Below are 26,820 nucleotides of genomic sequence, written 5' to 3'. Positions count from 1 at the left end.
TGATCGTGATGATGGTGATGATGACCATGATGATGATGATGGTGATGATGATGATGATGGTGATGATGATGGTGATGATGATGACCATGATGGTGATGACGATGATGGTGATGATGATGATGGTGATTATGGTTATGATGATGGTGATGATGATGATGACCATGATGGTGATGACGATGATGGTGATGATGATGGTGATGATGACCATGATGGTGATGACGATGATGGTGATGATGATGATGGTGATGATGGTTATGATGATGGTGATGATGGTTATGATGATGGTGATGAGGATGATGACCATGATGGTGATGACGATGGTGATGATGATGATGGTGATGATGGTTATGATGATGGTGATGATGATGATGACCATGATGGTGATGACGATGATGGTGATGATGATGGTGATGATGATGGTGATGATGATGATGACCATGATGGTGATGATGATGATAGTGATTTCCTACCCCCCCCCCCCCCCCCACAGAAGTACCGTGCACAGCTGAAGAGGAAGCAGCAGCAGGAGGGGGCCCCCCCCCAGCCCCCCCCGGCACACGGAGGGGGGGGAGGGGAGGGAGGGGGGACCCAGCCTGGCCCCTAGCCCCTCCCCTCGCACACCACCACCACCAACACCGCCAACACCACCACCAACAACACCGCCAACAACACCGCCAACACTGCCAACACTGCCAACACCACCACCACCACCACCTCCGCCAACACCACCACCAACACCAACACCACCACCAACACCATCAACACCACCACCGCCACCACCTCCGCCAACACCATCACCACCAACACCGCCACCACCAACACCGCCAACACCGCCACCATCAAACACCGACACCACCAACACCACCAACACCACCAACACCACCACCACCAACACCACCAACACCACCACCAACGTCACGTTCTCCGCCTGCTGGTCACGTGACGACCGCGTGCTCCGCCCGCTGGTCACGTGACGACCGCGTGCTCCGCCCACTGGTCACGTGACGACCACGTGCTCCGCCCGCTGGTCACGTGACGACCACGTGCTCCGCCCGCTTGGTCACGTGACGACCGCGTGCTCCGCCCGCTGGTCACGTGACGACCGCGTGCTCCGCCCGCTGGTCACGTGACGACCACGTGCTCCGCCTGCTGGTCACCGAGCGGACCTACAGGTAGCGATTTCGATTTCACCCCCGCGACCCCCCCACCTCTGTGTGGTCGCACGGCTAAATAAAGTTCTACCGTCGGTTTCAGAAGAGGCAGTGGAATCTTAGTGTGTGGGGGGGTGAGTGTGGGGGGCTGTGTGTGGGGGGGTGTGTGTGGGGGTGGGGGGTAGTAGGGGGCACAGGTGGTGCATCAGCCACTCATCTCGGTCGTCTCAGTCAGTCGACCCGTGGCACCTGCCTGGGTCTGCCCCCGTGACCTCCTGCCGGCGGGCGTTCGACACTTCACCCAGCCTGGCACGAGCGTCGCGGTGACGTCACCGCCACTTAGTGGTGAATGGCGGTTGTTGTGGGTGTGTGTTTGGGTGTGTTTGGGTGTGGGTGGGTGTGTGTGGGTGTGTGTGTGTGTGTGGGTGTGTGTGGGTGTGTGGTCGGGCGTGGTGCTGGCCACCCACCCACCCACCCCACTTCGTGTACCGTTCCGGCCTTCACAGGTGCTGCTCGTGAACAGCACTTGCCCCTACAGTCTGTTGAGGCTACACGGGGGGGATCTTTGTGGGTGGGTGTTGCGAGATGTGTTCACCGATGCGCTGAACTCTTAAACCGCTTAACGCCGAAGTGGAAAACGTGGTGTGCATGTGTGTCATTTCTTCACGTTGAGTCCTGGGGAGTAAATAGCCATCGTCCCTACTTTTTGAGGCATAAGCAATTAGATGATAACACTTAGTACCTAGGAGCAAAAATGGTGTTGCGTAGCGATCCCCATCCAGCAGCGGATAGGCCACGGTGATGGTGGTGATTGCACTGAGACACACAGAGAGAGAGAGAGGATCACGTGGGTTAGAGATGACACTCAAGAGGGGAGAGACACCACCATCACCACATCGATCTCTATCCAGCAGTGGATAGACCACGGTGATGGTGGTCATTGCACTGAGACACAGAGAGAGAGGATCAGGTGGGTTAGAGATCACACTCAAGAGGGGAGAGACACCATCACCACCACATTGATCTCTATCCAGCAGTGGATAGACCACGGTGATGGTGGTCATTGCACTGAGACACAGAGAGAGAGGATCAGGTGGGTTAGAGATCACACTCAAGAGGGGAGAGACACCATCACCACATAGATCTCCATCCAGCAGTAGATAGACCACGGTGATGGTGGTGATTGCACTGAGACACAAAGACACAGAGGATCACGTGGGTTAGAGATCACACTCAAGAGGAGAGAGACACCACCACCACCACATAGATCTCCATCCAGCAGTAGATAGACCACGGTGATGGTGGTGATTGCACTGAGACACACAGAGAGAGAGGATCACGTGGGTTAGAGATCACACTCAAGAGGGGAGAGACACCACCACCATCACCACCACATCGTTCTCCATCCAGCAGTAGATAGACCACGGTGATGGTGGTGATTGCACTGAGACACACAGAGAGAGAGGATCACGTGGGTTAGAGATCACACTCAAGAGGGGAGAGACACCACCACCATCACCACCACCACATCGATCTCTATCCAGCAGTAGATAGACCATGGTGATGGTGGTGATTGCACTGAGACACAGAGAGAGAGAGGATCACGTGGGTTAGAGATCACACTCAAGAGGGGAGAGACACCACCACCATCACCACCACCACATCGATCTCCATCCAGCAGTGGATAGACCACGGTGATGGTGGTCATTGCACTGAGACACAGACAGAGAGAGAGGATCACGTGGGTTAGAGATCACACTCAAGAGGGGAGAGACACCATCACCACCACATCGATCTCTATCCAGCAGTAGATAGACCACGGTGATGGTGGTCATTGCACTGAGACACAGAGAGAGAGGATCACGTGGGTTAGAGATCACACTCAAGAGGGGAGAGACACCACCACCATCACCACCACATTGATCTCTATCCAGCAGTAGATAGACCACGGTGATGGTGGTCATTGCACTGAGACAGAGAGAGAGAGAGGATCACGTGGGTTAGAGATCACACTCAAGAGGGGAGAGACACCATCACCACCATCACCACATTGATCTCTATCCAGCAGTGGATAGACCACGGTGATGGTGGTGATTGCACTGAGACACAGAGAGAGAGGATCACGTGGGTTAGAGATCACACTCAAGAGGGGAGAGACACCATCACCACCATCACCACATTGATCTCTATCCAGCAGTGGATAGACCACGGTGATGGTGGTGATTGCACTGAGACACAGAGAGAGAGAGAGAGGATCACGTGGGTTAGAGATCACACTCAAGAGGGGAGAGACCACCACCATCACCACCACATCGATCTCTATCCAGCAGTGGATAGACCACGGTGATGGTGCTGATTGCACTGAGGCACAGAGGATCACGTGGGTTAGAGATCACACTCAAGAGGGGAGAGACACCACCATCACCACCACATCGATCTTCATCCAGCAGTGGATAGACCACGGTGATGGTGGTGATTGCACTGAGACACAGAGAGAGAGGATCACGTGGGTTAGAGATCACACTCAAGATGGGAGAGACACCACCACCATCACCACCACATTGATCTCTATCCAGCAGTAGATAGACCACGGTGATGGTGGTCATTGCACTGAGACACAGAGAGAGAGAGAGGATCACGTGGGTTAGAGATCACAGTCAAGAGGGGAGAGACACCACCACCATCACCACCATCACCACCACATTGATCTCTATCCAGCAGTGGATAGACCACGGTGATGGTGGTCATTGCACTGAGACACAGAGAGAGAGAGGATCACGTGGGTTCGAGATCACACTCAAGAGGGGAGAGACACCACCACCACATTGATCTCTATCCAGCAGTGGATAGACCACGGTGATGGTGGTCATTGCACTGAGACACAGACAGAGAGAGAGGATCACGTGGGTTAGAGATCACACTCAAGAGGGGAGAGACACCATCACCACCACATTGATCTCTATCCAGCAGTAGATAGACCACGGTGATGGTGGTGATTGCACTGAGACACAGAGAGAGAGAGGATCACGTGGGTTAGAGATCACACTCAAGAGGGGAGAGACATCACCACCATCACCACCACCACATCGATCTCCATCCAGCAGTGGATAGACCACGGTGATGGTGGTCATTGCACTGAGACACACAGAGACAGAGAGAGGATCACGTGGGTTAGAGATCACACTCAAGAGGGGAGAGACATCACCACCACCACATCGATCTCTATCCAGCAGTGGATAGACCACGGTGATGGTGGTGATTGCACTGAGACACACAGAGAGAGAGGATCACGTGGGTTAGAGATCACACTCAAGAGGGGAGAGACACCATCACCACATAGATCTCCATCCAGCAGTGGATAGACCACGGTGATGGTGGTGATTGCACTGAGACACAGAGAGAGAGAGAGGATCACGTGGGTTAGAGATCACAGTCAAGAGGGGAGAGACACCATCACCACCACATCGATCTCTATCCAGCAGTAGATAGACCACGGTGATGGTGGTGATTGCACTGAGACACAGAGAGAGGATCACGTGGGTTAGAGATCACACTCAAGAGGGGAGAGACACCACCACCATCACCACCACATTGATCTCTATCCAGCAGTGGATAGACCACGGTGATGGTGGTCATTGCACTGAGACACAGAGAGAGAGGATCAGGTGGGTTAGAGATCACACTCAAGAGGGGAGAGACACCATCACCACATAGATCTCCATCCAGCAGTAGATAGACCACGGTGATGGTGGTGATTGCACTGAGACACAAAGACACAGAGGATCACGTGGGTTAGAGATCACACTCAAGAGGAGAGAGACACCACCACCACCACATAGATCTCCATCCAGCAGTAGATAGACCACGGTGATGGTGGTGATTGCACTGAGACACACAGAGAGAGAGGATCACGTGGGTTAGAGATCACACTCAAGAGGGGAGAGACACCACCACCATCACCACCACCACATCGATCTCTATCCAGCAGTAGATAGACCACGGTGATGGTGGTGATTGCACTGAGACAGAGAGAGAGAGGATCACGTGGGTTAGAGATCACACTCAAGAGGGGAGAGACACCATCACCACCACCACCATCATCACCACCACATTGATCTCTATCCAGCAGTAGATAGACCACGGTGATGGTGGTGGTGATCTCTGAATGTCACGCAGGTTCCAGAAGCTACGGGAACCCCCCCCTCCTTACCCCTCCCCCCTCCTTCACCCCCCTAGCCCCTCCCCCCTCCTTCACCCCCCTAGCCCCTCCCCCCTCCTTCACCCCCTCCCCCCTCCTTCAACTCCCTTACCCCTCCCCCCTCTCCTTTCTCCCCCCTAGCCCCTCCCCTCTCTCCCCCACTAGCCCCTCCCCTCTCCTTCACCCCCCTAGCCCCTCCCCCCTCCTTCACCCCCTTCCTTTACCCCCCTAGCCCCCCCCCCTCCACCCCCCTAGCCCCTCCCCTCTCTCCCCCACTAGCCCCTCCCCCGCCACCTTGGCGCGGGTCACGCGAGGACGGCACCCGCTAACCACGTGACCGGAGGGCGCATCCCGCCCCGCCCCCATTTCATCATCCGGGGTCACGCCCACGCGTTGCGCGTCACTGCATAAATTAAACGCGGTCCGCAATAACAAAGAGGCAAAGCTCCCCCCGTGTAGCCTCTGGTAGGTTGGAGGGGCAAGTGCTGTTTGCGAGCGCCTATTGAAGTTAGCGGGAACGCGGCCAATTGGCCAATGAGTGACGGTGACGTCACAACGGTGCCAGGCCCGGTGCACCTTGAGGCTACCAAGTGAAGCGTCAGACTCGCGCACACACACAGATACACACATACACACACAGACACACACTCTCTTACACAACAACAATAACAACAACCGCCATTCGCCACTAAGTGGCGGTGACGTCACCACGACGCTTGTGCCAGGCCACGTGCACCTTCAGGCCACGTGAAGTGTCGAACGCCCGCTGGCCAGGAGGTCACGGGGGCAGACCCAGCAGGTGCCACGGGTCGACTGACTGAGATGACCGAGATGACTGGCTGGTGCACCACCTGTGCTCCTTACTGTGCCAGGCTAGGTGTACCAGGAGGTCACGGGGCAGACCCAGGTGCCACGGGTCGACTGACTGAGATGACTGGCTGATGCACCACCTGTGCCCCCTACTGTGCCAACCTGCCTAGCTTTAGCCACCCGGCGCTCCGCTCGTTGTTCTGAGCGTCGCCCCTCCGCCCTCCGTTGTTGTTGGAGGGCGACTGCCTCCAACTGCCCAGTAGCGTCCTTCACGAGCCTCCTCCACAGAGGCCGATCTTGACACCGCTGGTACCGGTCATCGGCAAGTCCACTCAGCTCCACGTCCTCCTGTACCACATCAGACTCGCACACAGACTCACATACACAGACAAAGATTCCCCATATAGCCTTAACAGACTGTCGGGACAAGTGCTGTGTGCGAGTAGCAGCGCCTATGAAGGCCGGCACGGCACACGAGGGGGTGGGTGGCCAGCCCCACGCCCGACCGCCTTTGTCTCCCCAGTGGCGATGTTTACACACCGCACCAGGTACTCATTTGAGGCTGAGTCGACCTAGGGGAGGCCCGGGACCGGTTCAGATAACCCGTCACTGGCGGTGTTGGCCGTGAGCGGGAATCGAACCCAGGTCGCCGGGTTCATAGCGCAGCGTAGCGCTAACCACCACACTACCGCTCCCCACTCTCACACAGACCCTCACACACACACAGACACACACACATACACGCACACACTCTCACACACACATATACAGACTGGCACACAGACTCACACACAGACTCACACACACAGACACACACACAGACACACAGAATCACACACACAGACACACGCCTCATACACATACACACAGTCTCTCACACATACACACAGACTCACACATACACACAGACTCACACACTCTTACTCACACACACTATTACACAAGACTCACACTCACATACACAGACTCGCACACACACACAGACTCACACACACTCTCAAACATACAGACACACACTCCTCATACATACACACATACTCTCACACATACAAACATACTCACACACTCACTCAAACACACTCTCACTCACACACACTCTCACTCACACACACTATTACACACACTCTCACACTCACAGACACACACTCTCACACACAAACACATACTATCACACTCTCACACACAATCTCACACAGACACAATTTCTCCCACACCTACTCACACACTCACACACACACTGGGTTGTACTGCTGTGCCAGGCTAGGTGCATGAGGAGGAGGTCACGGGACAGACCCTGGAGGTGCCGTGGGTTGTGCTGCTGTGCCAGGCTAGGTGCATGAGGAGGTCACGTGACAGACCCTGCAGGTGCCATGGGTTGTACTGCTGTACCAGGCTAGGTGCATGAGGAGTAGGTCACGGGACAGACCCTGGAGGTGACGTGGGTTGTACTGCTGTGCCAGGCTAGGTGCATGAGGAGGAGGTCACGGGACAGACCCTGGAGGTGACATGCGTTGTACTGCTGTGCCAGGCTAGGTGCATGAGGAGGTCACGGGACAGACCCTGGAGGTGACATGGGTTGTACTGCTGTGCCAGGCTAGGTGCACGAGGAGGTCACGTGACAGACCCTGGAGGTGACATGGGTTGTACTGCTGTGCCAGGCTAGGTGCATGAGGAGGAGGTCACGGGACAGACCCTGTAGGTGACATGCGTTGTACTGCTGTGCCAGGCTAGGTGCAGGAGGAGGAGGTCACGGGACAGACCCTGGAGGTGCCATGCGTTGTACTGCTGTGCCAGGCTAGGTGCACGAGGAGGAGGTCACGTGACAGACCCTGTAGGTGCCATGCGTTGTGCTGCTGTGCCAGGCTAGGTTGTCTTTGAAACTGATTATCCTAAATAACATTGCCATGGGGTTAAAAAAAAACGTTTATTATCGTTACACGGTATTTTAATAACGTAAAAAAAATAAGGGAGAATTTTGCTCATAACGGTGAATGCAAAAGGAGCAAAAAAATAATAACGTTAAGTTGAAATAGAAGGAATTGAATTAAACAACGGGGAAAATCTAAAAAAAATATAAAAATAATGAATCAAAAACGTAAACAAAGATGGCGTCACGTGATTCGCTGGAACCATCCAGACGGCCCCGCCCCTCACAACCCCCCCCCTCCTCCAGGACCCTCATTAGCATAAACCCCGCCCCCTTAATTCTCAAGGAAACTTAATATTCATGAGGCGAAAATAAATTTATAAATCACGCGCGCGAGCTCTCCCAAGCCGCGTGACCGAATGTCGCCATCCTATTGGGCGATCCGACGAAAATCTACTTAATATTCATGTCATATAAATTATGTTAATTAGATGTGGGGTGGGTGACATGTGGCCCCTTCCCACTAACCCCGCCCCTCAGCCTCCTTAACCCCGCCCCTCACCCCCTCACAACCCCGCCCCCTCCCCCCATCTCACCCCGCCTCACCCCCCACAACCCCGCCCTACCCCCCCCCACAACCCCGCCCCTCACACCCCCCCCCCACAACCCCGCCCCTCACCCCCCCCACACACACGGCCCCGCCCCTCAGCACGAGACGATCCCCTCACGCTGCAACATCTTCACGAGCGAAGCGGGCGATGGCGGTTGGTGAAAAGCGCGGGAAATAAACAGAAATAAACAACAACAAAGGACGAGCAGACGGAAGCCGCTGTTTTGTTTGTTGTTGTTGTTGTCGTCGATCATCTTCTCCTCACTCAACTCGCCGAGCTTTTGACACCAGCGCGAAGCGATCAAGGTGAGAGAGAGGGGGGGTGTGTGGGTGGGTGGTGGTGGTGGTGAACGCGGCGCTTTCATCAACAACAACAACCACCATCAACAACAACAACCATCAACAACAACAACCATCAACAACAACCACCACCATCAACAACAACCATCACCACCATCACTGCCATCACTACCACCATAATTAACGACCATCACCACCATCACAACCATCACCACCATCACTATCACTACCACCATCATTAACAACCATCACCACCATCACAACCATCAACACAATCATCAACAACAACCATCACCGCCATCACTATCACTACCATCACTACCACCATCATTAACAACCATCACCACCATCACAACCATCATCATTAACAACCATCACCACCATCACTGCCATCACTATCACTACCATCACTAACACCATCATTAACAACCATCACTACCATCACTACCACCATCATTAACAACCATCATCATCAACCACCATCACTGCCATCACTATCACTACCATCACTAACACCATCATTAACGACCATCACCACCATCACAACCATCAATACAATCATCAACAACCATCACCACCATCACTACCATCACTATCACTACCACCATCATTAACAACCATCACTACCATCACTATCACTACCACCATCATTAACAACCATCACAACCATCAACACAACCATCAACAACAACCATCAACAACAACCACCATCACCACCATCACTATCACTACCATCACTACCACCATCACCACCATCACAACCATCAACACAATCATCAACAACAACCATCACCACCATCACTGCCATCACTATCACTACCATCACTATCACCATCATTAACGACCATCACCACCATCACAACCATCAACACAATCATCAACAACAACCATCACCACCATCACTATCACTACCACCATCATTAACAACCATCACAACCATCAACAACAACCATCACCACCATCACTGCCATCACTATCACTACCACCATCATTAACAACCATCACAACCATCAATACAATCATCATCAACAACCATTATCATCAACAACCATCACCACCATCACTGCCATCACTATCACTACCATCACTACCACCATCATTAACAACCATCACCACCATCACAACCATCATCAACAACAATCACCACCATCACTACCACCATCATTAACAACCATCACCACCATCACAACCATCAACACAATCATCAACAACAACCATCACCACCATCACTTCCATCACTATCACTACCATCACTACCACCATCATTAACAACCATCACAACCATCACAATCATCAACAACAATCATCATCAACTATCACCACCATCACTACCACCATCATTAACAACCATCACCACCATCACAACCATCAACACAATCATCAACAACAACCATCATCAACAACCATCACCACCATCACTGCCATCACTATCACTACCATCACTACCACCATCATTAACAACCATCACCAACATCACAACCATCAACACAATCATCAACAACATCAATCACCATCACTACCATCATCACTACAACCATCACTACCATCATTAACAACCATCACCACCATCACTACCATCACCACTATCATCAACAACCATCACGACCATCACTACCACCAACATCATCAACCATCATCACTACCATCACTATCACTACCATCACTACAACCATCACTACCACCAACATCACCATCACTACCACCAACATCAACAACCATCACCATCGCTACCATCATCAACAACCATCATCACTACCATCACTATCACTACCACCAACATCACCATCACTACCACCAACATCAACAACCATCACCATCGCTACCATCATCAACAACCATCACCGTCATCACTACCATCACTATCACTACCATCACTACAACCATCAACAAACATCACTTCCATCATCATCAACAACCATCACTACCACCAACATCATCATCAACCATCACTACTACCATCACCATCATCACTACAACCACCAACATCATCAACAACCATCACTACCATCATCACTACCATCATCATCAACCATCACTACTACCGTCACCATCACTACCATCACTACCACCACCATCATCACCATCACTACCATCACCACCACTACCATCACTACCGTCACTACCATCACCACCACTACCATCACTACCATCACCACCATCACCACCACCATCATCACCATCACCACCACCATCAACACCATCACCACCACCATCACGACCACCATCATCACCATCACCACCATCACCACCACCACCATCATCACCATCATCACCATCACCACCATCACCACCACCATCATCACCATCACCACCACCATCACCACCATCACCACTACCATCACCACCACCACCATCACCACCACCATCACCACCACCACCATCATCACCATCATCACCATCATCACCATCACCACCACCATCACCACCATCACCACTACCATCACCACCACCACCATCACCACCACCATCATCACCATCACCACCACCATCAACACCATCACCACCACCATCACGACCACCATCATCACCACCACCATCACCACCATCACCACTACCATCACCACCACCACCATCACCACCACCATCATCACCATCACCACCACCATCAACACCATCACCACCACCATCATCACCATCATCACCACCACCATCACCACCATCACCACTACCATCACCATCATCACCATCATCACCATCACCACCACCATCACCACCATCACCACTACCATCACCACCATCACCACCACCACCATCACCACCACCATCAACACCATCACCACCACCATCACGACCACCATCATCACCACCATCACCACTACCATCACCATCATCACCACCATCACCACTACCATCACCATCATCACCACCATCATCACCACCATCACCACCATCACCACCGTCACCACCATCATCACCACCACCATCACCACCATCACCACCATCATCATCACCACCACCACCATCACCACCACCACCATCACCACCACCATCACCACCATCACCACCACCATCACCACCATCACCACCACCATCACCACCATCACCACCATCACCACCGTCACCACCATCACCACCATCACCACCATCATCATCACCACCATCACCACCACCACCATCACCACCACCATCACCACCATCACCACCATCACCACCACCATCACCACCATCAGCGGAGCGAGGCGAGGGGGTGGTCGCTGCACTTCCTGAGGGGAAAGTCGCGAATGGTCGTCAGGCGTGGTGGTGGTTGTGGTTGTTGTGGTGGTGGTTGTTGTGGTGGTGGTTGTTGTGGTGGTGGTTGTTGTGGTGGTTGTTGTGGTGGTGGTTGTTGTTGTGCTGGTTGTTGTGGTGGTGGTTGTTGTTGTGCTGGTTGTTGTGGTGGTGGTTGTGGTGGTGGTTGTTGTTGTGGTGGGAGGTTGTGGTGGTTGTTGTGGTGGTTGTTGTTGTGGTGGTTGTTGTTGTTGTGGTGGTTGTTGTGGTGGTGGTTGTTGTGGTGGTTGTTGTGGTGGTGGTTGTTGTTGTGCTGGTTGTTGTGGTGGTGGTTGTTGTTGTGCTGGTTGTTGTGGTGGTGGTTGTGGTGGTGGTTGTTGTTGTGGTGGGAGGTTGTGGTGGTTGTTGTGGTGGTTGTTGTTGTGGTGGTTGTTGTTGTTGTGGTGGTTGTTGTGGTGGTGGTTGTTGTGGTGGTTGTTGTGGTGGTGGTTGTTGTGGTGGTTGTGGTTGTGGTGGGTGGTTGTTGTGGTTGTTGTGTGAGGCTAGTTGAGTGTTGGACAGCGGTGGGGGGGTGTAAAGACATCACCATCATCACAACCATCACTACTATCATCACCATCACTACTTTCACCACCATCATCACAATCATCACTATCACTACTTTCACCATCATCACCACCATCATCACAATCATCACCATCATCACCACCATCATCACAATCATCACCATCATCACCGCCATCATCACCGCCATCATCACAATCATCACAATCATCACCATCATCACCACCATCACCACTGCCTTCACCACCATCATCACTACCTTCACCACCATCATCACTACCTTCACCACCATCATCACTGCCTTCATCATCACTACCTTCACCATCATCACCACTACTTTCACCACCATCATCACCATCATCATCACTACCTTCATCATCATCACCATCACTACTACCTTCATCATCACCACCATCATCACTACCTTCATCATCACCACCATCATCACTACCTTCATCATCACTACCTTCACCATCACCACTACCTTCACCATCATCACCATCATCACTACCTTCATCATCATCACCACTACCTTCACCATCATCACTACCTTCATCATCACCACCATCATCACTACCTTCATCATCACCACCATCATCACTACCTTCACCATCATCACCATCATCACTACCTTCATCATCATCACCACTACCTTCACCATCATCACTACCTTCATCATCACCACCATCATCACTACCTTCATCATCACCACCATCATCATCACTACCTTCACCATCATCACCACTACTTTCACCACCATCACGACCTTCATCATCACCACCATCATCACTACCTTCACCATCATCACTACCTTCACCACCATCACCACTACCTTCACCATCATCACTACCTTCACCACCATCACCACTACCTTCACCACCATCACCACTACCTTCACCATCATCACTACCTTCACCATCATCACTACCTTCACCACCATCACCACTACCTTCACCATCATCACTACCTTCACCATCATCACTACCTTCACCACTACCTTCATCATCACTACCTTCACCGTCATCACCACCATCATCACTACCTTCATCATCATCACCATCATCACTACCTTCACCGTCATCACCACCATCATCACTACCTTCATCATCACCATCATCACTACCTTCACCGTCATCACCACTACCTTCACCATCATCATCACGGCCATCACCATCATCACCACTACCATCACCACCATCATCACTACGACCACCATCATCACTACCATCACCGCCACCATCATCACCGCCACAATCAACCAACACAACCATCACCACCAACACCATCAACATCATCACCATCATCACCACCATCAACATCATCACCATCATCACCATCACCACCATCACCACCACCATCAACCAACACCGCGCCATTTTGTATGCTCTCAGCTCAGCTTCTCATGCCGCTCGAGTTTTAGAAACAACAACCACAACCACAACAACAATCACAACTACCACAACAACAATCACCACAACAACCACAACAACAATCACAACTACCACAACAACAATCACAACTACCACAACAACAATCACAACAACCACAACAACAATCACCACAACAACAATCACAACTACAACAACCACAACAAAACAACCATCACAACTACCACAACAACAATCACCACAACAACAATCACAACTACAACAACAACAATCACCACAACAACAACCACAACAATCACAACTACCACAACAACAATCACCACAACAACCAAAGCAACAACAACCACAACCACCACTGCTGCCCCTAACGCCATGGCCGCTTGTTGTTGTTGTTTATAAGCGAGGTAACAGCTACAACATTGTTGTTGTTGTTTATAAGCGAGGTAACAGCTACAACACTGTTGTTGTTGTTTATAAGCGAGGTAACAGCTACAACATTGTTGTTGTTGTTGTTTATAAGCGAGGTAACAGCTACAACATTGTTGTTGTTGTTTATAAGCGAGGTAACAGCTACAGTTGTTGTTGTTGTTTATAAGCGAGGTAACAGCTACAACACTGTTGTTGTTGTTTATAAGCGAGGTAACAGCTACAACATTGTTGTTGTTGTTTATAAGCGAGGTAACAGCTACAACATTGTTGTTGTTGTTTATAAGCGAGGTAACAGCTACAACATTGTTGTTGTTTATAAGCGAGGTAACAGCTACAGCATTGTTGTTGTTTATAAGCGAGGTAACAGCTACAACATTGTTGTTGTTGTTTATAAGCGAGGTAACAGCTACAACATTGTTGTTGTTGTTTATGAGCGAGGTAACAGCTACAACATTGTTGTTGTTGTTTATAAGCGAGGTAACAGCTACAACATTGTTGTTGTTTATAAGCGAGGTAACAGCTACAACAGTTGTTGTTGTTGTTTATAAGCGAGGTAACAGCTACAACATTGTTGTTGTTTATAAGCGAGGTAACAGCTACAACATTGTTGTTGTTGTTTATAAGCGAGGTAACAGCTACAACATTGTTGTTGTTGTTTATAAGCGAGGTAACAGCTACAGCATTGTTGTTGTTGTTTATAAGCGAGGTAACAGCTACAACATTGTTGTTGTTGTTTATAAGCGAGGTAACAGCTACAACATTGTTGTTGTTTATAAGCGAGGTAACAGCTACAACATTGTTGTTGTTGTTTATAAGCGAGGTAACAGCTACAACATTGTTGTTGTTGTTTATAAGCGAGGTAACAGCTACAACATTGTTGTTTATAAGCGAGGTGACAGCTACAACATTGTTGTTGTTGTTTATAAGCGAGGTAACAGCTACAACATTGTTGTTGTTGTTTATAAGCGAGGTAACAGCTACAACATTGTTGTTTATAAGCGAGGTAACAGCTACAACATTGTTGTTGTTTATAAGCGAGGTAACAGCTACAACACTGTTGTTGTTGTTTATAAGCGAGGTAACAGCTACAACATTGTTGTTGTTTATAAGCGAGGTAACAGCTGCAACATTGTTGTTGTTGTTGTTGTTTATAAGCGAGGTAACAGCTACAGCAGTTTGTTATTGTTGTTTATAAGCGAGGTAACAGCTACAACATTGTTGTTGTTGTTGTTGTTTATAAGCGAGGTAACAGCTGCAACATTGTTGTTGTTGTTTATAAGCGAGGTAACAGCTACAACATTGTTGTTGTTTATAAGCGAGGTAACAGCTACAACATTGTTGTTGTTGTTTATAAGCGAGGTAACAGCTACAACATTGTTGTTGTTGTTTATAAGCGAGGTAACAGCTACAACATTGTTGTTTATAAGCGAGGTAACAGCTACAACATTGTTGTTTATAAGCGAGGTAACAGCTACAACATTGTTGTTGTTGTTTATAAGCGAGGTAACAGCTACAACATTGTTGTTGTTGTTGTTTATAAGCGAGGTAACAGCTACAACATTGTTGTTGTTGTTTATAAGCGAGGTAACAGCTACAACACTGTTGTTGTTGTTTATAAGCGAGGTAACAGCTACAGCATTGTTGTTGTTTATAAGCGAAGTAACAGCTACAACACTGTTGTTGTTGTTTATAAGCTAGGTAACAGCTACAACATTGTTGTTGTTGTTGTTTATAAGCGAGGTAACAGCTACAACATTGTTGTTTATAAGCGAGGTAACAGCTACAACATTGTTGTTGTTTATAAGCGAGGTAACAGCTACAACATTGTTGTTGTTTATAAGCGAGGTAACAGCTACAACATTGTTGTTGTTGTTTATAAGCGAGGTAACAGCTACAACATTGTTGTTGTTGTTTATAAGCGAGGTAACAGCTACAACATTGTTGTTGTTGTTTATAAGCGAGGTAACAGCTACAACATTGTTGTTGTTGTTTATAAGCGAGGTAACAGCTACAACATTGTTGTTGTTTATAAGCGAGGTAACAGCTCCAACATTGTTGTTGTTGTTTATAAGCGAGGTAACAGCTACAACATTGTTGTTGTTTATAAGCGAGGTAACAGCTACAACATTGTTGTTTATAAGCGAGGTAACAGCTACAACATTGTTGTTGTTTATAAGCGAGGTAACAGCTACAACATTGTTGTTGTTGTTTATAAGCGAGGTAACAGCTACAACACTGTTGTTGTTGTTGTTTATAAGCGAGGTAACAGCTACAAGTTGTTGTTGTTTATAAGCGAGGTAACAGCTACAACACTGTTGTTGTTGTTTATAAGCGAGGTAACAGCTACAACATTGTTGTTGTTGTTTATAAGCGAGGTAACAGCTACAACATTGTTGTTGTTGTTTATAAGCGAGGTAACAGCTACAACATTGTTGTTGTTGTTGTTGTTTATAAGCGAGGTAACAGCTACAACATTGTTGTTGTTTATAAGCGAGGTAACAGCTACAACATTGTTGTTGTTGTTTATAAGCGAGGTAACAGCTACAACATTGTTGTTGTTGTTGTTTATAAGCGAGGTAACAGCTACAACATTGTTGTTGTTTATAAGCGAGGTAACAGCTACAACACTGTTGTTGTTGTTGTTTATAAGCGAGGTAACAGCTACAACACTGTTGTTGTTGTTGTTTATAAGCGAGGTAACAGCTACAACATTGTTGTTGTTGTTGTTTATAAGCGAGGTAACAGCTACAACATTGTTGTTGTTGTTGTTTATAAGCGAGGTAACAGCTACAACATTGTTGTTGTTGTTGTTTATAAGCGAGGTAACAGCTACAACGTTGTTGTTGTTGTTGTTGTTTATAAGCGAGGTAACAGCTACAACATTGTTGTTGTTGTTTATAAGCGAGATAACAGCTACAACATTGTTGTTGTTGTTTATAAGCGAGGTAACAGCTACAACATTTATATTCTTAGTTTTTTCGGTAAAGTCACGTTGAAGAGAAACAACAAAATAACAAAATATATATTTTTTATTGTTTTATATATATTTTGTTATTTTGTTGTTTCTCTTCAACGTGACTTTACCGAAAAAACTAAGAATATGAATTACTGCAGTCACGAAAGCTTTAAATCAAAATTTAGCTACAACATTGTTGTTGTTTATAAGCGAGGTAACAGCTACAACATTGTTGTTGTTTATAAGCGAGGTAACAGCTACAGCATTGTGTTGTTGTTGTTTATAAGCGAGGTAACAGCTACAACATTGTTGTTGTTGTTGTTTATAAGCAAGGTAACAGCTACAACATTGTTGTTGTTTATAAGCGAGGTAACAGCTACAACATTGTTGTTGTTGTTTGTAAGCGAGGTAACAGCTACAACACTGTTGTTGTTGTTGTTTATAAGCGAGGTAACAGCTACAACATTGTTGTTTTGTTGTTTATAAGCGAGGTAACAGCTCCAACATTGTTGTTGTTGTTTATAAGCGAGGTAACAGCTACAACATTGTTGTTGTTTATAAGCGAGGTAACAGCTACAACATTGTTGTTGTTGTTTATAAGCGAGGTAACAGCTACAGCATTGTTGTTGTTTATAAGCGAGGTAACAGCTACAACATTGTTGTTGTTGTTGTTTATAAGCGAGGTAACAGCTACAACATTGTTGTTGTTTATAAGCGAGGTAACAGCTACAACAGTTGTTGTTGTTGTTGTTTATAAGCGAGGTAACAGCTACAACATTGTTGTTGTTTATAAGCGAGGTAACAGCTACAACATTGTTGTTGTTTATAAGCGAGGTAACAGCTACAACATTGTTGTTGTTTATAAGCGAGGTAACAGCTACAACATTGTTGTTTATAAGCGAGGTAACAGCTACAACATTGTTGTTGTTGTTTATAAGCGAGGTAACAGCTACAACACTGTTGTTGTTTATAAGCGAGGTAACAGCTACAACATTGTTGTTGTTGTTTATAAGCGAGGTAACAGCTACAACATTGTTGTTGTTGTTTATAAGCGAGGTAACAGCTACAGCAGTGTTGTTGTTTTTAAGCGAGGTAACAGCTACAACATTGTTGTTGTTGTTTATAAGCGAGGTAACAGCTACAACATTGTTGTTGTTGTTGTTTATAAGCGAGGTAACAGCTACAACATTGTTGTTGTTTATAAGCGAGGTAACAGCTACAACATTGTTGTTGTTGTTTATAAGCGAGGTGACAGCTACAACATTGTTGTTGTTGTTTATAAGCGAGGTAACAGCTACAACATTGTTGTTGTTGTTTATAAGCGAGGTAACAGCTACAACATTGTTGTTGTTGTTGTTTATAAGCGATGTAACAGCTACAACATTGTTGTTGTTGTTTATAAGCGTGGTAACAGCTACAGCAGTGTTGTTGTTGTTGTTGTTTATAAGCGAGGTAACAGCTACAACATTGTTGTTGTTGTTTATAAGCGAGGTAACAGCTACAACATTGTTGTTGTTGTTTATAAGCGAGGTAGCAGCTACAACATTGTTGTTGTTGTTTATAAGCGAGGTAACAGCTACAGCACTGTTGTTGTTGTTGTTTATAAGCGAGGTAACAGCTACAGCAGTGTTGTTGTTGTTGTTTATAAGCGAGGTAACAGCTACAACAGTTTGTTGTTGTTTATAAGCGAGGTAGCAGGTTATTGTAAGTAAATATTTGTGGTTATTGTAAGTAAATATTTGTGGTTATTGTAAATAAATATTTGTGGTTATTGTAAGTAAATGTGAGTGGTTATTGTAAGTAAATGTTTGTGGTTATTGTAAGTAAATGTGTGTGGTTATTGTAAGTAAATATTTGTGGTTATTGTAAGTAAATGTTTGTGGTTATTGTAAGTAAATATTCGTGGTTATTGTAAGTAAATATTTGTGGTTATTGTAAGTAAATGTGAGTGGTTATTGTAAGTAAATGTGAGTGGTTATTGTAAGTAAATATTTGTGGTTATTGTAAGTAAATGTGAGTGGTTATTGTAAGTAAATGTGAGTGGTTATTGTAAGTAAATATTTGTGGTTATTGTAAGTAAATGTTTGTGGTTATTGTAAGTAAATGTGAGTGGTTATTGTAAGTAAATATTTGTGGTTATTGTAAGTAAATGTGAGTGGTTATTGTAAGTAAATGTGAGTGGTTATTGCAAGTAAATGTGAGTGGTTATTGTAAGTAAATATTTGTGGTTATTGTAAGTAAATGTGTGTGGTTATTGTAAGTAAATATTTGTTTAGATTTAAAGCGTTCGTGACTGCAGGGATTCATATTCTTGGTTATTTCAGTAAAGTCACCGCCACGTAGAAGGGAAACAATAAAATAATAAAAATATAAAACAATAAAATTATTAGTCTTGGTTATTTCGGTAAAGTCACCACGTAGAAGGGAAACAATAAAATAATAAAAATATAAAACAATAAAATTATTGTAAAACAATAAAATTATTATTCTTGTTTCTTTCGATAAAGTCACCACCACGTAGAAGGGAAACAATAAAATAATGAAACAATATTTTATTTATTAATGTTTTATATTTTTATTATTTGTTTCCCTTCTACGTGACTTTACCGAAAGAACCCGGAATATGTAAACATTTGTGCTTATACGTTAATATTTACTTATTAAACGTTAGCATTTCTTCTTATACGTTAATATTTGTTCTTATTATACGTTAATATTAACTTATACGTTAATATTTGTTCTTATACGTTAATATTAACTTACTATAAGTTATATTAACTTACTATAAGTTAATACAACTTATTAAATGTTAATATTAACTTATTATATTGTTAATATTAACATGTAAGTTAATATTAACATGTGTTAATATTTACTTACTATATGTGAACTTATAAGTTCATATTAACTTGCTATGTGTTACATTCTTGGTTCTTTCGGTAAAGTCACGTAGAAGAGAAACAATAAAATAATAAAAATATAAAACTATAAAATTCTCACGACGTTTTGACTGCAACACAAGCAATCATCATCAGGTGTGAAAACCACAACAAGAACATTTTAAAAAAGTGGCGCTTTTTTAACGTTAGCACCACGGAGAGCGATTTGGCAATTTGTTCAGATGGACGAGTCCATCTATGTTCGGAAAAGAGGAGGGGGGGAGACGAAAAATTAATGTATGCGGTCTGAAAGCCACCGTAAGCGTGAACAATCAATTAAGACCCGAAATGGTTTATCAAATCCTTCCAATGATTGTTAAGCCAGAATCCATCTTCTCGGTTGAAATTGTCGCTGTGTTTGTATATGTGGATAGCCTCATGAACGAATCTCTCATGGTAGCCGTAAGCGTGAACAATCAATTAAGACCCAAAATGGTTTATCAAATCCTTCCAATGATTGCTAAGCCAGAATACATCTTCTCGGTTGAAATTGTCGCTGTGTTTGTATATGTGGATAGCCTCGTGAACGAATCTCTCATGGTAGCCGTAAGCGTGAACAATCAATTAAGACCCAAAATGGTTTATCAAATCCTTCCAATGATTGCTAAGCCAGAATCCATCTTCTCGGTTGAAATTGTCTCCGTGCTTGTATATGTGGATTGCCTCATGAACGAATCTCTCATGGTAGCTGTAAGCGTGAACGATCAGTTAGGACCCGAAATGGTTTATCAAATCCTTACAATGATTGCTAAGCCAGAATTCATCTTCTCGGTTGAAATTGTCGCTGTGTTTGTATATGTGGATAGCCTCGTGAACGGATCTCTCATGGTAGCCAGGTGGCTTGCAGATAACCTCTGTCTTGGAGAAGTCAATGTCACGTGAGCCTACTGAATTATAACAGTGATCTGCCACGGCAGAGGTGTTGGTCCTACCGTGTTTCAGGTCTGCTTTGTGTTCACGAATGCGGTCCGAGACATGTCGTTTGGTTTCTCCAATGTAACTCCTACCACAGAGGCAACTTAGTTTGTAGACACCAGGGTACTGTATGTCCGGAATCACATCTTTTACAGACGGAAAGAGATCACGGATTTTATGTAATGTGTTGAATCGGACCTGGATCTTGTGTTTATTCAAGATTTTGGAGATCTTTTTTGTGATCCCCGCAATGTAGGGTAAAGTGATGGTTTTGAAAGGCTCCTCAAGAGGGTCCTCCTTCATGGTTGGAGTGATAGCTTTGCGGATTGTATAGTCGGAGTAACCATTAGCCTTAAGAGCTTGGTGTACGTGCTTGAGTTCACTGGCTATGTGTTCCTGGTCGGATATGCATTGGGCTCTATGGTGCAGAGTCTTGATGAGGGAATTCTTCTGGGATGGATGGTGGTGGGAATCCGGTTTCAGGTAAGCATCCGTATGGGTAGCTTTTCTCTAGAGAGTGGCTCATTGAACCATCAGGTCTCTTTTTTATTAGGACATCCAAAAAAGGGTAGCTTGCCATATTTTTCGACTTCCATGGTAAATCCGATGGCTGGGTGTATGGTATTGATGTGGTCGAGGAATTGGTCTAGAGCAGGCCGGCCATGTGGCCAGATGACAAAAGTGTCATCCACGTACCTCTTCCATAAGGTCGGGCGCAGAGTGGCAGTCTGGATGGCGTCAGTCTCAAATTTCTCCATGAAAACGTTGGCTACAACCGGAGATAGGGGGGAGCCCATTGGGGTGCCCTCAGTTTGTTTGTAGAAAGTTCCATTCCAAGTGAAGTATGTATTGGTTAAACAGTGTCTCACCAGGGGGGGTACCTCAGTGTTTAGTCCTTGATGAACCAAGTCTTCAATGATTGCGATGGTGTCAGGTACAGGACCTTTGGTGAATAAGGAAACTACATCAAAACTAACAAGCAGGTCGTCTGGGGACAGGGAAATACCCTTGATTGTCGATACCAGGTGAGTAGAATTTTGTACCGCAGAGGTGGTTTTTCCAGTGAAAGGACGCAGGATTTCAGACGGAAAAAAACGAGCCAGTTTGTAGGTGGGGGAGTTGATAGTAGAGACGGTGGGACGAAGGGGTGTATCTACTTTATGTATTTTTTGGTAAGCCGTATATTATTGGTGGCCTGGCAGCAGAAGGTTTCAACGAGAACTGTTTGGTTTGATCAATTAATGCGGTTGAATCAGAAATGATTTTGTTGGTTTGTATGATGAGGCTGTTGGTGGGAAAGTCACCACGTAGAAGGGAAATAATAAAATATAAAAAAAATATTAAACAATAAACTTCTCACGACGTTTCGACTGCAACCCCAAGCAATCATCATCATCAGAGAGTGAGTGGGTGGTGAGTGGGTGTGTGAGTGGGTGGGTGAGTAGTGGGTGGGTGAGTAGTGGGTGGGTGAGTGGGTGGGTGAGTGGGTGGTGAGTGGGTGGGTGAGTGGGTGGGTGAGTAGGTGGGTGGGTGGGGGAGTGAGTAGGTGAGTGGGTGGGTGGGTGAGTGGGTGGGTGGGTGAGTGGGTGGGTGGGTGAGTGGGTGGGTGGGTGGGTGAGTGGGTGGGTGGGTGAGTGGGTGGGTGGGTGAGTGGGTGGGTGGGTGGGTGAGTGGGTGGGTGGGTGAGTGGGTGGGTGGGTGAGTGGGTGAGTGGGTGGGTGAGTGGGTGGGTGAGTGGGTGGGTGAGTGGGTGGGTGGGTGGGTGGGTGGGTGAGTGGGTGGGTGAGTGGGTGGGTGGGTGAGTGGGTGGGTGGGTGGGTGAGTGGGTGGGTGGGTGAGTGGGTGGGTGGGTGAGTGGGTGAGTGGGTGGGTGGGTGGGTGAGTGGGTGGGTGGGTGGGTGAGTGGGTGGGTGGGTGGGTGGGTGGGTGAGTGGGTGGGTGGGTGGGTGGGTGAGTGGGTGGGTGGGTGGGTGAGTGGGTGGGTGGGTGGGTGAGTGGGTGGGTGGGTGGGTGAGTGGGTGGGTGAGTGGGTGGGTGAGTGGGTGGGTGGGTGGGTGAGTGGGTGGGTGGGTGGGTGAGTGGGTGGGTGAGTGGGTGGGTGGGTGGGTGAGTGGGTGGGTGGGTGGGTGAGTGGGTGGGTGGGTGGGTGAGTGGGTGGGTGGGTGGGTGAGTGGGTGGGTGGGTGGGTGAGTGGGTGGGTGGGTGAGTGAGTGAGAGTGGGTGGGTGGGTGAGTGAGTGAGAGTGGGTGGGTGGGTGAGTGAGTGAGAGTGGGTGGGTGGGTGAGTGAGTGAGTGGGTGAGTGAGTGGGTGGGTGAGTGAGTGGGTGAGTTTTTTCAAAATTTATTGTTGTGGTTTTCACACCTGATGATGATTGCTTCTTGTGTTGCAGTCTTAACGTCGTGAGAATTGTATTGTTTTATATTTTTTATTATTTTATTGTTTCCCTTCTACGTGGTGGTGACTTTACCGAAAGAACCAAGAATATGAATCCCTGCAGTCATGAAAGCTTTAAATCAAAATTGACTATACGTTATTAAAATTAACTTATGTCAATGTTAACTTATAATTCCTAGCTCTTTCGGTAAAGTCACGTTGAAGGGAAACTATAAAATAATAAAATATAGTTTATATTTGTTTATATTTGTTTAGTTTATATTTGTTTACTTTAGTTTATATTTGTTTACTTTAGTTTATATTTGTTTATATTTGTTTACTTTAGTTTATATTTGTTTATATTTGTTTACTTTAGTTTATATTTGTTTATATTAGTTTATATTTGTTTATATTAGTTTACTTTAGTTTATATTTGTTTATATTTGTTTACTTTAGTTTATATTTGTTTATATTTGTTTACTTTAGTTTATATTTGTTTACTTTAGTTTATATTTGTTTATATTTGTTTACTTTAGTTTATATTTGTTTATATTAGTTTATATTTGTTTACTTTAGTTTATATTTGTTTATATTTGTTTACTTTAGTTTATATTTGTTTACTTTAGTTTATATTTGTTTATATTAGTTTATATTTGTTTATATTTGTTTACTTTAGTTTATATTTGTTTACTTTAGTTTATATTTGTTTATATTTGTTTACTTTAGTTTATATTTGTTTATCTTTGTTTACTTTAGTTTATATTTGTTTATATTAGTTTATATTTGTTTACTTTAGTTTATATTTGTTTATATTTGTTTACTTTAGTTTATATTTGTTTACTTTAGTTTATATTTGTTTATCTTTGTTTACTTTAGTTTATATTTGTTTATATTAGTTTATATTTGTTTACTTTAGTTTATATTTGTTTATATTTGTTTACTTTAGTTTATATTTGTTTACTTTAGTTTATATTTGTTTATATTTGTTTACTTTAGTTTATATTTGTTCACGTCTCTTGTCGTTGCTGTGATTCTAAAGGCCTCCTGGCCCCGCCCCATCGCCCCCTGGCCCCGCCCCATCGCCCCCTGGCCCCGCCCCATCGCCCTCTGGCCCCGCCCCATCGCTCCTGGCCCCGCCCTATCGACCCGCCCCATCGCCCCTGGCCCCGCCCCATCAACCCTCCCTTGGCCCCGCCCCCCCCCCGCCCGTGTTGACGTTCCTCGCCACGTGAGCCCGGGATCGGGTCACGTGGGGAGGGGGCGCCGACCAATAGCAGCGCGGCTCGCGGGCCCCCACCCCCCATGTAAACACGACCCCCTCCCTCCCCTCCCCGCTATATAAATAAAAATCGCTCCCGCATTCTTTAAACTCTTAAGGGGATTTAATGTTATGAGGTTTCCCCATTTTTTTCTGCCGACAAAACACAGCTGTGTTGAGATGTTTAAACACCGAACTGACACCTTTTACGAGGAACCTTGTCTTGATTAAACCACAATATGATGTTAGGGATGGCGGTGATGGTGGTGAGTGATGGAGGTGAGCGGTGGTGGTGAGTGGTGGTGGTGGTGATGTTAGGGATGGTGGTGAGGGTGGTGATGGTGGTGGTGATGTTAGGGATGGTGGTGATGTTAGGGATGGTGGTGAGGGTTGTGATGGAGGTGATGGTGGTGGTGATGTTAGGGATGGTGGTGAGGGTGGTGATGGTGGTGAGGGTGGTGATGGAGGTGATGGTGGTGATGATGTTAGGGATGGTGGTGATGTTAGGGATGGTGGTGAGGGTGGTGATGGTGGTGAGGGTGGTGAGTGATGGAGGTGAGCGGTGGTGAGTGGTGGTGGTGAGTGGTGGTGGTGGTGATGTTAGGGATGGTGGTGAGGGTGGTGATGGTGGTGGTGATGTTAGGGATGGTGGTGAGGGTGGTGATGGAGGTGATGGTGGTGAGGGTGGTGATGGAGGTGATGGTGGTGGTGATGTTAGGGATGGTGGTGAGGGTGGTGATGGAGGTGATGGTGATAGGGGATGGTGGTGAGGGTGGTGATGGAGATGATGGTGGTGGTGATGGTGATAGGGGATGGTGGTGATGGTGGTGAGTGGTGGTGGTGGTGATGGTAGGGATGGTGGTGAGTGGTGGTGAGTGATAGGGGATGGTGGTGAGTGATGGTGGTGAGCGTGGTGATGGAGGTAAGCGGTAGTGAGTGGTGGTGGTGGTGGTGATAGAGGATGGTGGTGAGTGATGGTGGTGGTGAGCGTGGTGATGGTGCTAAGCTGTGGTGAGTGGTGGTGGTGATAGGTGATGGTGGTGAGCGTGGTGATGGTGCTAAGCGGTGGTGAGTGGTGGTGGTGAGTGATGGTGGTGAGGAGTGGTGAGTGGTTCTACCCACGTGACTTTACCGAAATAATCAAAGAGTATGGATGCCTGCAGTCACACAAGCTTCTTCACGTCAAGTAAATGTAATGTTTTAAACGCTGTGTTGCAATAGCAACAATATCTCTTGAGGCATCTGCAACTTGCAGCCAGAAACTCGGTGGTGAAGGGGATGTTGGGCGATAAGCGATGGTGGTGAGGGTGGTGATGGTGATAGGGGATGGTGGTGAGGGTGGTAAGGGTGGTGATGGTGATAGGGATGGTGGTGAGGGTGGTGATGGAGGTGATGGTGGTGGTGATGGTGATAGGGATAGTGGTGAGGGTGGTGATGGTGATAAGCGATGGTGGTGAGGGTGGTGATGGTGATAGGGATGGTGGTGAGGGTGGTGATGGAGGTGATGGTGATAGGGGATGGTGGTGAGGGTAGTGATGGAGGTGATGGTGGTGGTGATGTTAGGGATGGTGGTGAGGGTGGTGATGGAGGTGATGGTGGTGATGTTAGGGATGGTGGTGATGGTGGTGAGTGGTGAGGGTGGTGATGGAGGTGATGGTGGTGGTGATGTTAGGGATGGTGGTGAGGGAGGTGAGGCATGGCGAGTGGTGGTGGTGATGTTAGGGATGGTGGTGAGGGTAGTGATGGTGGTGAGTGGTGGTGAGTGATAGGGGATGGTGGTGAGTGATGGTGGTGAGCGTGGTGATGGAGGTAAGCGGTAGTGAGTGGTGGTGGTGATAGAGGATGGTGGTGAGT

At 46.8% G+C, this 26,820-nt stretch overlaps 4 protein-coding genes and 1 pseudogene across 8 annotated transcripts in view; all 5 read left to right on the top strand.

The window, feature by feature from the left end:
• Positions 1-1,789, top strand: part of LOC116958799 (uncharacterized) — a 109,923-nt gene extending 108,134 nt beyond the window's left edge. For all 3 annotated transcript variants that reach the window (XM_076057647.1, XM_076057646.1, XM_076057645.1), the window contains exon 13: positions 491-1,789. In XM_076057647.1, the coding sequence (XP_075913762.1) occupies positions 491-604 (114 nt within the window). In that variant the 3' untranslated portion in view covers positions 605-1,789. The remainder of the gene's footprint in view (positions 1-490) is intronic.
• A 6,917-nt stretch (positions 1,790-8,706) lies between these two features.
• The window catches only part of LOC116958797 (uncharacterized), a 64,855-nt gene continuing 46,741 nt past the window's right edge, over positions 8,707-26,820 (top strand). For all 3 annotated transcript variants that reach the window (XM_076057650.1, XM_076057651.1, XM_076057649.1), the window contains exon 1: positions 8,707-8,942. The gene's annotated coding sequence lies outside the window, so the exon portion shown is untranslated. The remainder of the gene's footprint in view (positions 8,943-26,820) is intronic.
• Positions 11,419-12,192, top strand: LOC142907832 (uncharacterized; annotated as a pseudogene).
• LOC142907820 (uncharacterized) lies at positions 12,158-14,633 on the top strand. Its single transcript, XM_076057634.1, has 2 exons — positions 12,158-14,538; positions 14,578-14,633. The coding sequence occupies exon 1, from the start codon at positions 12,158-12,160 to the stop codon at positions 14,492-14,494; it is 2,337 nt and encodes a 778-aa protein (XP_075913749.1). The 3' UTR covers positions 14,495-14,538; positions 14,578-14,633.
• LOC142907819 (uncharacterized) lies at positions 14,690-22,750 on the top strand. Its single transcript, XM_076057633.1, has 5 exons — positions 14,690-15,844; positions 16,028-16,108; positions 16,223-16,264; positions 17,738-18,085; positions 18,122-22,750. Exons 1-5 carry the CDS (start codon positions 14,954-14,956, stop codon positions 19,190-19,192), a joined length of 2,433 nt encoding a protein of 810 aa, XP_075913748.1. The 5' UTR covers positions 14,690-14,953; the 3' UTR covers positions 19,193-22,750.

This window comes from Petromyzon marinus, chromosome 83 (genome assembly GCF_048934315.1).
Source record: "Petromyzon marinus isolate PM22_M1 ecotype Great Lakes invasive population chromosome 83, UKy_Petmar_22M1.pri1.0, whole genome shotgun sequence".
NCBI lineage: Eukaryota > Metazoa > Chordata > Hyperoartia > Petromyzontiformes > Petromyzontidae > Petromyzon > Petromyzon marinus.
The sequence above is the reverse complement of the archived record's forward strand: the minus strand, read 5'-3'. Positions and strand labels throughout refer to the sequence as shown.